Source organism: Galleria mellonella, unplaced genomic scaffold (assembly GCF_026898425.1).
Source record: "Galleria mellonella isolate WM207_F2 unplaced genomic scaffold, CSIRO_AGI_GalMel_v1 utg64, whole genome shotgun sequence".
Taxonomy (NCBI): Eukaryota; Metazoa; Arthropoda; class Insecta; order Lepidoptera; family Pyralidae; genus Galleria; species Galleria mellonella.
Window position 1 is genome coordinate 6,968,785 of NW_026442133.1, and position 10,125 is coordinate 6,978,909.

Here is a 10,125-nt window from a genome sequence, read left to right on the forward strand (position 1 = left end):
TTAACAGTTTAATTGATTATGTATATTACTTAATTTCAAATAAAAACATAATTTCAATATTTAATAGTACAATAATATGAAGCATCCTTAATTATACTTAGTTACATCGGCCGCCGGGTGCACATTCCTTGTCGTAAAACGTAAACTCCTGAAACAAAATTGTAACAGTAATTTGTCAATTACACATATACGCTAACAATGTAAAAATTAAAATGAAACTTTTAGTCAAAAATATAAATTTATAGGCATGTATACTTAATGTAGATTCGGTATTTTTTAAAGTAATTAGTTTAAAGTTGACATTAATATAAAATTTAATATCAACAGGCCAGTTCCTCAATGATTATATATTGTATTAATACCGATAGCTTTCAGAATACAACAACATTTAATTCTTAAATTAGATGCATTCAACTTTGACGGGAGAGAAGGGATTACTAGTAATTCAGAATACCAGTCCCATTGCTAGCAAAATACCTTATATCTATTTTCAGGTCGACCTCCACGTGGTCCCCCTGGGAATCCCAGATGTATTCAAAACAAATGCCGGTCAGCGCGGACGATGTTGCCATTCCATTATCATCCATTAAAAAAAAGCAACTTTGACGAGAATAAATTTGATAACAATATCGCCGGTAATATCTCTAAAGTGTAATAAAATGTTTGCGACAACAGAAAGTGTACTTTGCAGAATATTTATTGTTTTCGATTGGAAAAAAAATATAAAATACTCCATATTACCACAGCATACGTTCTATGTAGCTAGGCAATTGTAAATAATATTGTTTTATGTTTATTGTAGTAAATACTTCGTTCTCTTTTCTATAATATTAATCACCGCTCTCCGGCTAGATAGGTATTTGGCTAGAAATACTTACGTATGCCGCAGTTGCGAGCGCATACAAATTTCCCTGCATTAAAATAAGTAACATTATTTGAACCACATACTGGTTGGTATTCAGGTGTAGCTGGACAGTCCTGTACACATTGCCTTTGCGACGGGCTTTCCGTGCTATGAAAAAAAGAAGAAAGATATAAATTTTATTGCTAGACATTAAGAAGCTACAAAAGAAAAAAGAAGTAAATAAATAAAACCAGTCAGATGCGAGTCATACTCACACCTGGCTTCTGTACGTACACACATATGAGATAAAATTGCTAGAAATAGACTTCTAATGGTTATTATTATTGATACTGCAATTCGTAATTTTGTTAATTAAGACCTTATCTAATTGTGGTTAAAAACTGAACCGCAAAACTATATTTATGAAGATTTTTAATAATTTATCAAAAACTGCTAGTAAGAATCATTATTTTATTTTTTCTGTTATATATAGGTATATCTGTAATTATTTGAGATTTTTCACTTTACTAATTTCGAAGATAAAGGAGGCATGGTTTTTCTTTTTCTCATATTTTCGATCGTAAGTAAAAAACTGTACAGCATAAAAAATATTAAAACAAAAACTATTTTAAAATATACAAATGAAACCTTTTGTAACAATACCTCACTTAGACTACCAAGTCTATTTTGAAATTTTTAATACTCATTTGATATCCTCTATTAAAGAAAATAAAATCATTTTTTTTTATTATTTCCATTGCAATATATATGGAACAATAATATACAAAATTATCCCAAATTTCAAATTGATAGCACAATTAATAGTATTAGTAGTTGTTGAGATGAGATATAACGCTGTGACAGATGGACGAACGGACGGAAGAACAAAAACCCACCATAAGGATTTTTTGTGCCTTTTCGGGACGGGTCCCTAAAAACTTTAGCTCAAAGTGCCTATTTGCGTGGTTAATTGCCTCTATTCATATCAGATAGTAATAATTTATTAAAACAATGATGATCATTTAAAAATGGTTGACAATTTCATAAGGTTTCTATTACAAAAGCCCTTTGATGTCGCAAGATCAGACTCATACATGATACTATTATATTCACTTATATTTAATATAATGAAGGCAACCAACCTGTCTTCAAAATATATTTGATCCGGTGAAAATGTATTAGTTGGTATATGTACAGGTTTACCCAATATAGCATTCTGAGATCCATTATACTGAGGTGGTATGTCATCTAAAGTTCCACCACTATTACCTCCATGCGATACTGGATTTGGATACTGATTAGGCATTTGTTGATGGCCTGCATTTGGATACTGATTCACTTCTTGATTAAAATTTTGGCCTTGATGTCCAAACGGATACTGATTAATTTGTCCATTTCCAGTTGGGAAGTTATGTCCAGGATTATTGAAGGGACGTTGGTATATTTGGTTAGGATATTGATTTTCTCTAAAATTCGGATCCTTTATTGGTTGTGGCTGGTTTAAATATTGTTGTTGATCCCACCCGTTTGGTCGAACTTGAGTATGAAGTCCAATAGATACCGGAGGCAGTATTCCTTGATTTGGGTTTTGACTTTGTATCTGATTATTCATGTCTGGTCTAATATTACCTATTTGCTGATTGGGAAAACTATTAGGATTATTTCCACCTACTTGAACTCCAGGTTGGATTTGCCATTGATTCAAACCATTAGTTGACTGGGGATTAAAACCTTGGTTTTGAGTAGGTCTAAAGTTTTCTTGATTGGGATACTGTTGAAAACCACCATTCTGAAAACCGTATTTTGGAAATACATTTTAAGCTATTGAAAATTATAATCTAGCAATTCGTCTGTTTGAAAATGGTAACTACGAACACAGTACAAGTACTAGTATAGTATTATATTATCTGTGGTACAAGTAATAGTAGGGGAGAGTCGGGTAGCCCCGGCCGGCGGGTACCCTCGGTCAGTGCTAGTTACAGGAAAGTTCGCACACATACATGCACAAGTGTCACATCCACACGACCGCAGCACCATTTAGCCGTATATTCATATCAAACGCGCTGCGACTGATGTGCGAACAACACGTGACATTCGTTTGTTTAACAGTACCTATACTTTTGTGTGCGCCGTTTACTTTTTGAGTGCGGTTATTGGTTATACAATGTAAGTACTTCACCATAGTATATTACTAATTCTGTAAGTTAGTCATTATAGTTAACAAATTAGGTAAATACTTGACGTTGTTTTTATTGATATTTCCTATAGGAATAAAAACATAGGATCGAGGCGGTCGGGTACAATCGGACACTTTTTTGTCGGGTACCCCCGGACATTTCTTTTATGACGAAATGTTTAGTTTCTTGGATTGCATAGTGAAATTAAGAAACGTGGTAGTTTCACCATGTCTGTTTGTCTATGCATCTCTATGTTACAGTCTTTTTTTATTACAATGTTGAGACAAGTGTATAAAATCTTGTGTCTTTTGCAGATAATGCCAAAATTCAAAGGAAGGATTACGCCTAGAGGAAATTGGGACGAAAATAAAATGAAACAGGCTATAAGATGTGTACTGGAAAAAAAGATATCGGTGAGAGAAGCAGCTGAGAGATATGATGTGCCGAGAAGCACCCTTCAGGATCGGATAAAAGCTGTCGGTAGTGGACAAGAAGCACAGTTCAAGCCAACACTAGGGAGATATGAACATACCTTCTCAGAAAATCAATCACTGCAATTATATAACCATGTCAAAGACCTCGATAATCGCCTGATGCCGCTGACCAAAGTAGAGTTTTTGAAATTGGCATTTCAATTTGCAGAACGTTTAAAAATACCTCATAGGTTCAATAAAGAAAAGAAAATGGCCGGCAAAGATTTTTATTATAGCTTCATAAAGAAATACCCAGATATTGCTCTCAGAAGTCCAGAGTCAACCAGCATTGCAAGAGCCGTTGGGTTTAATAAACCACAAGTCTATCGGTTTTATGATCAGCTCCACCAACTACAAGATAAATACAAATTCCCTGCTTCCAGAATATACAATGCTGATGAAACGGGGGTCTCCACTGTACACAAGAATGAGAAAGTTATTTCTACTAAGGGAAAAAAGCAAGTTGGCAAGTTGACTTCTGGTGAAAGAGGACGAAACATTACATTGATGTTTGCTATGAGCGTGTGCGGCCATTTTATACCTCCACTTTTTATTTTCCCGAGGAAAAGGATGGATAAAAATGGTCGTTTGATGATTGGAGCTCCACCAGATAGCATTGCTATTCCACACGAAAGTGGTTGGATGAATGGTGAGATATTTTTAATGTGGCTCCAGCATTTCAAACAGCACGTACAGCCTTCGAAGGAGAACCCTGTCCTTCTGATTCTCGATGGACATGGAAGCCATAAAGAGTTGGCAGTGATAGAATTTGCTCGAGCTAATCACATCCATATGATTAGCACTCCACCACACACAACACACAAGGTGCAACCTCTGGACAGGGTATTTTTCAAGCCGTTTAAGTCTGCATTTGGTTCAGCAAGCGCAATGTGGATGAGACAAAATCCAGGGGCTAGGATCACTGATTATGACATCGCTGCTTTAGTCAATTCAGCTTTCGTTAAGGCAGCGAGACTAGAAATAGCACAGAATGGGTTCAAATGCACAGGGATTTATCCATTCAATAGGGAAATTTTCAGTGATTTGGATTTTTTGCCATCATTGATGACCAATATTGAACAGGAACCAGCTTTTTCTGAAGAGACAGTCGTGGGATCACAGTTATCAACTAGTTGCAATCAGCAGAAATCCAGATGCTGCAATCAACAGTCATCCTCTAGTGGTACCCAGCAGCCATCCACAAGCTGCACCCAGCAGCCATCCACTAGTTGCACCCAGCAGCCATCCACTAGTTGCACCCAGCAGCCATCCACTAGTAGTAACCAGCAACCATCTACCAGTCTTATATCACACCCATCAGCCAGTGGCAATACGCAGCCATCATTTATGCCCGCATCAACGTCAGAAATTACAGAATCAACTGCACCTGCTACTGTAAATGAATTGCTTAAGCAGTTGTCCCCTCTTCCCGATGCATCCAAGAGGCGTCTTGCAGCGCGTTCACGAAAAACACAAAAAAGTGAGATTCTGACATCTTCGCCCTTCAAAAATGCGTTGGTAGAGAAAAAGGCTGCGACCAACACAACCAAGGCTGCAACCAATAAAACTACAACGAATAAAAGAAAGGCGGCAACTAATAAAATGAAAACAAAGAAGAATATTCAAAGTTTGACTCAGCTAGAAAGAGACCACGATACAGAATGCATCATTTGTGGAGAAACGTTCGAGGAAGATTGGATCCAGTGTCATAGATGCAAAGACTGGGCGCACGAAGCGTGTGTGGATATTGATCCATCGCTGGCTTACTACTATTGTGACGTATGCAAGGCTAAAGAACGATTTGGTCATCAGTAATTCTATGTCCGGGGCTACCCTCCAAAAATTATTTTAACAAATATTGAAGACTGCTTTTGAGACTTGATTTAAGCTAATATAATAAAACTATCAGTTTCTAACTTAATTAATATTATAAGATATATGTTTAGTTTAAGTTAAAGTTTAAAAATAAATGTTTATTTCGGTTGATTTTCAAGATATCATGAGTTTTATTTATGTGGCCGAGGCTACCCGACTCTCCCCTAATTATTAGTACTACTTCTATATTAGAACTATATATTTATAGATGATATCTGCCTTCTAAAAATAACGAATTAGATTACGTTGTAGGTCGATACTCTTCAAGGCTTATTGAATCAAACATGTGTTTTCGTGATTATGATATTTTTTTTAACTTAAATGACTATATTCACTAAACCCGGTTCGCTAATAAAGAATTATTATTTAATGTTCTAATGCAGTAGATAAAATACTAAATAATGGAAACGATTCTGAAAAATCATTCTTTGTCTTTATCTCTAAAATTAAATTTTCAATGTGATGATAAAGATGTCATTATACGACACCGTTATTCTAGGAGTCAGTATAAACTAAATTTATAATGGGCTAATATTTGCTCGTAATTTCATACGCGTGTATTTTGGAATACTACTACGACTACTACTAGATTATAAGTTAGACCTTCAGGAACATAGCTCTGAATACCGTATTAAATTTAGTATAGTACATTTTGCGAAATACCGAAACAAGGCAAACAAAGGTTCTAAAAATTTTGTTTTTTTTTTTCTACTACTCTTTTTAAGATCTCCCATATCTAATTTTCTTAAATATCTCCTATGTACTAGATCTATCTCATATGTAATTATATTTGTAAGTTTTAAGTTAGATAATATAGATACTTCTATCGGATTAAAATCTTACAAATATAATTATATTGTAAGAAGACGATTTATGTACATATTCAAATTAATTTTATCATTTCTAATTAATGTACTCCAAAATCCAAATTTAGACTTAAGTATTCTAAAATTATAATTGAGTAATAATAAGTTAAGGCTACCTGAACATCACCAGGATAATACTGAGGAGATTGTAAATAATTAGTCCCAGAATTCCCGCCGGATCCTTGATTAAAGTTAGGGTTTAGTTGGTTAAAAGGGCCACTATAATCAAAAAATCTTGATTTAATTTCAGGCGTAATTTCGTTCTTTTTTTCCGTGGTCATTGGTTTTTCAGTTTCAGTCTTTTTAACACTCTCAGAAGCAATAAATGGAAGTAATATACATACTGTAAGACAATACAGAAAATTATTTTTTAAAATTTCAAATTCAACTGTAATTAATTATCGATCTGATTTGCAGTGGGGCAACAGAACATGAAACAGCGTTCATACATGTGACCTTAGAGTTATAAAGTAATTTTTTTTTAGATTTCTTAGTTTTAAATTTATTTATATTCTTCAAGAATTTTACAAAAAAAGACAGCCACATAAATACATTCATAAAATAAGATGAAGAAATGCAAAACATTTATCACATATCAAATGTATGTATACATATGAAATCTATAAAGATAATGTATATATTAATATATGATTATTACAAAGTAATATTTATTTATTATATACAGTATAGTAAATATAGATGTATATAAAGTAAAAATTAAAAAATAGCAAATTCTCAATCCGAATGCCACACGCAAAATCCCTGATATGACATATTATTATAAACTTACCTATTATAATTAAAAATAATAAAAATAAAACTACAATGTCAGCTTTCAAATTATGTTTAAAGATTCATTTTGGATTAAGGATGGGAGAAGATAGATTATTCCAGCATTTTGTGGCGAAATATTAAAAACTGAAATGTTAATGTGTTAAATTGAGAATAGATCAGACGCGGGCAAGACAGTTCATAATTTCAAATAAAAAAAATTATCATATGAATAATAGGTAACTAACAATAAATATCTAAATACGAGTAAACACATATATCAAAGTATACAAAAAACTTACTTATTAGAAACCATGTGAATGTCTGATTACTTCGGTCAACAGCATTCATTTTAAATACAGTTATTTGAATAACGCAAAATCAAAACATCAGCTCTGTGTGAATTTGATTAAAACTAAACGTTCACTGGCGATCAAACAAATATATTTAATTGTAGTCATTAGCATTAGACATAATGGCTTTTTAAATTATAAGAAGATACGTGATTGGTTAGACCTATATTGCATTATAATGCGAATGCGTAATACTAATAGACACATATTTACAAAGATATTATAAATATTAAAAGCTATATTTAGTATAGAACTTATTCACTCTTTATGTACCCACGCACATGGTAAAACCAAGTTGCGAGTGGATAGGAAGTATACCTACTACTCGTATAATATATGTACCTACTACAAGCGCGTATCTACTTCACAACAAATTATATGTGCCTACCCACGATGAATAGGGTGTATCATAGTGAGCATCTACATAGAATCAATAACTTATTCTTTATTTATTTATTTATTGTAGGGTACGTAGATAATTAATTCCGCTTTCTATAAATTTGTGAGTAGGTAAGATAGTAAATAGATATGAGTAGATAACTACCTATTTATAATCAGAAATAATCTTATGGTTATTTTAGAAAACAACTATTTAAATGCCTAAGCTTTAAAATCTACGCAAACAATGTTCTTGCATAAGAAGCATTGTGATGTGCCGAGTCGTTTGAGAATCTATTTGGTTATCTAAAAAATAGTCTATATGAAAATAACTGGCTGTTGGTGTTTTTATATTAATTATAAATTATATTGCCTTTATAGAGCTAAATATTTAAAACATGAATAATTAAATTTTAATTTATTAATTATAATAATAATTTAAAAATATTATAATAATAATTAATTATAATTTTGTGACTTTTTTTTTAATTGTAAGCAATACGTGCATATGTATATTTATATCAGAAAATTAGAAATAGTTTCCAATTCAAATTTAACTAATCGGTCTCATCAGGTATTTTTATAATTTAATCATACAACATTTCAAATTTTGAAAAAATCAACACAGAGCATAAAAGTAAGCGCAAGTTTACCACACTATTGTCATCCATTAAAAAAATCAAGCCAACGACAGTTGGAACAGTACGTTATACCGGAGGAAAAGGGATTGTTAGCAATGGAGTTTGATAGCTCCGTTGCTAGCAATATGCCCTATTAGGTCGACCTCCACGTGGTTCCCCCTGAAAACCATCATGACCAATTCTTGTTGAATTCGTCACGATGGGCTAACTGACCTGCTTTATTCTCATCTATCATCCTTTACTGATGCCCCGCCCATGTATACCGATAGCGCGGATGGGGTTACCATTCCATTATCACCCATTAAAAAAAAAGTATGTTGGAACATTGTTGTTGAAATGACGTTTTTGTATGAAACTATGTTACCAAACTGTATTCCATCATGGCAGAATTGAATAGGTGCTGTAAACGTCAGAATTTTGGCGCCATTTCTAAAACAGTGGTTCACCTATAAATATTTTTTTAAGTTAAAATAACTAATATGTATTTTTATAAATTACGTAGTAATAAACAAAAATATAAATACATTTGTGTTCAATGTAACATAATACAAAGAATTAATGACGTTTTAGCATAATTTTCAATATATATGAACCAGTGAGTAAATAATAATTATAAATAATATAGTTAAGTTTAATTAAAGTTTGCATGCATTATGTAATTTATTTAATTACTTGGTCATATAGTAGTGGAGCAAATTTTTATGCAACATTCCCAAGTTTGATGAACACTGGTAAAATTAATTAAAATCCATTAGTGCCTACCATGGTTCCTACTATTTATTTATGTAAATTCAAATTTAATTATAAGTGATATAATACAAAGATAAATAGTATTTAAATCTACATCTGTACGAAATAGATAATTTTTTTTATGACAACAATCGATAAAGATATTTTGGACGGATGCATATATAAATAGTGATATTCACAACACTATAGAGTTTCATTTATTAATTTGTTTTATAATTTTCATTAAGTTGCTACTTCAAAAATGTGACATGCATTTAAATTTTCGAGGTGTCGTAGATATAAGGCCACTGCCAAGTCTTATAACGTAGTAATTACTTGCTCTGTGATACTAATTTAATTACGCGATAACGCACTAATGTGCCTTTTTGTCTTTTTTGTCTCCATAATAATTTAGCATTAAAAATTATAATATGAATTAGCACTGTAATTTATTTAAACTACAGTTATATTTTTACTAAAATAAATAAATTTTACTTCATAAATCTAAAATGTCTTTCTTGTCCGTCAGAAAAGAATGTTATAGAAGAATTATGAACGTATGCATAATGAAATAGTAATAGAGTTAAATCATTAAGCAATCGACCAAATAAGAATATTAGTAACATAACTTTTCATTCGTGCGGATAATGTAAACTTAATGCTAAATACTAAAAACTGGATTTTATCAATTCACAATTAAAACTTATGATTGTAATATTAAATCTTATTTATTTGTGAAAAATATTTATTTTTATAGATCATTTCATCGACATAAACGAAAATAAAACAATATAGTTTGTCTTTAATATATATTCATTAATTAATTCACAGTTTATATAGAAAGTATGAAAGCAGGTTGTATCTGAATTTAGTAGGATTATACGGTCGTATAACATTTTCAATACATTAGTCTGCTATGAATTGACATTTTTATCATTCGACTATATAATTCCTTAATCTTAGTTTATTATCATATTTATTAGGACCGCAAGTAGTATACTTGATCTACGGTTTTGTT

The 10,125-nt window shown here is 31.9% G+C and overlaps 2 protein-coding genes across 3 annotated transcripts; one reads left to right on the forward strand and one right to left on the reverse strand.

Annotated features, from left to right (window-relative positions):
- Positions 1-7,704, reverse strand: LOC113512455 (circumsporozoite protein-like). 2 transcript variants are annotated; one of them, XM_026896351.3, is made up of 5 exons: positions 7,309-7,704; positions 6,352-6,578; positions 1,987-2,633; positions 949-1,012; positions 1-148 (listed from the first exon to the last, which is right to left on the reverse strand). In XM_026896351.3, the coding sequence occupies exons 1-5, from the start codon at positions 7,355-7,357 to the stop codon at positions 98-100; spliced, it is 1,038 nt and encodes a 345-aa protein (XP_026752152.2). In that variant the 5' UTR covers positions 7,358-7,704; the 3' UTR covers positions 1-97. The 2 variants fall into 2 exon arrangements, with proteins under 2 accessions (XP_026752152.2, XP_026752151.2); XM_026896350.3 differs by having other exon boundaries at positions 879-1,012; positions 7,309-7,702.
- Positions 2,776-5,489, forward strand: LOC128201874 (uncharacterized). The gene is made up of 2 exons (XM_052900169.1): positions 2,776-3,010; positions 3,336-5,489. Exon 2 carries the CDS (start codon positions 3,339-3,341, stop codon positions 5,307-5,309), a length of 1,971 nt encoding a protein of 656 aa, XP_052756129.1. The 5' UTR covers positions 2,776-3,010; positions 3,336-3,338; the 3' UTR covers positions 5,310-5,489.
- Positions 7,705-10,125: the final 2,421 nt, after the last annotated feature.

Bases quoted from the DNA above. Each gene is read 5' to 3' on its own strand.
- LOC128201874 (XM_052900169.1), top strand. From the start codon at position 3,339: ATGCCAAAATTCAAAGGAAGGATTACGCCTAGAGGAAATTGGGACGAA.
- LOC113512455 (XM_026896350.3), bottom strand. From the start codon at position 7,357: ATGAATGCTGTTGACCGAAGTAATCAGACATTCACATGGTTTCTAATA. The intron at 1,013-1,986 runs GTTGGTTGCCTT...TTTTTTTCATAG, and splicing joins CAAATATATTTTGAAGACAG to CACGGAAAGCCCGTCGCAAA. The intron at 149-878 runs GTAAGTATTTCT...ATTTTGTTTCAG, and splicing joins CGCTCGCAACTGCGGCATAC to GAGTTTACGTTTTACGACAA.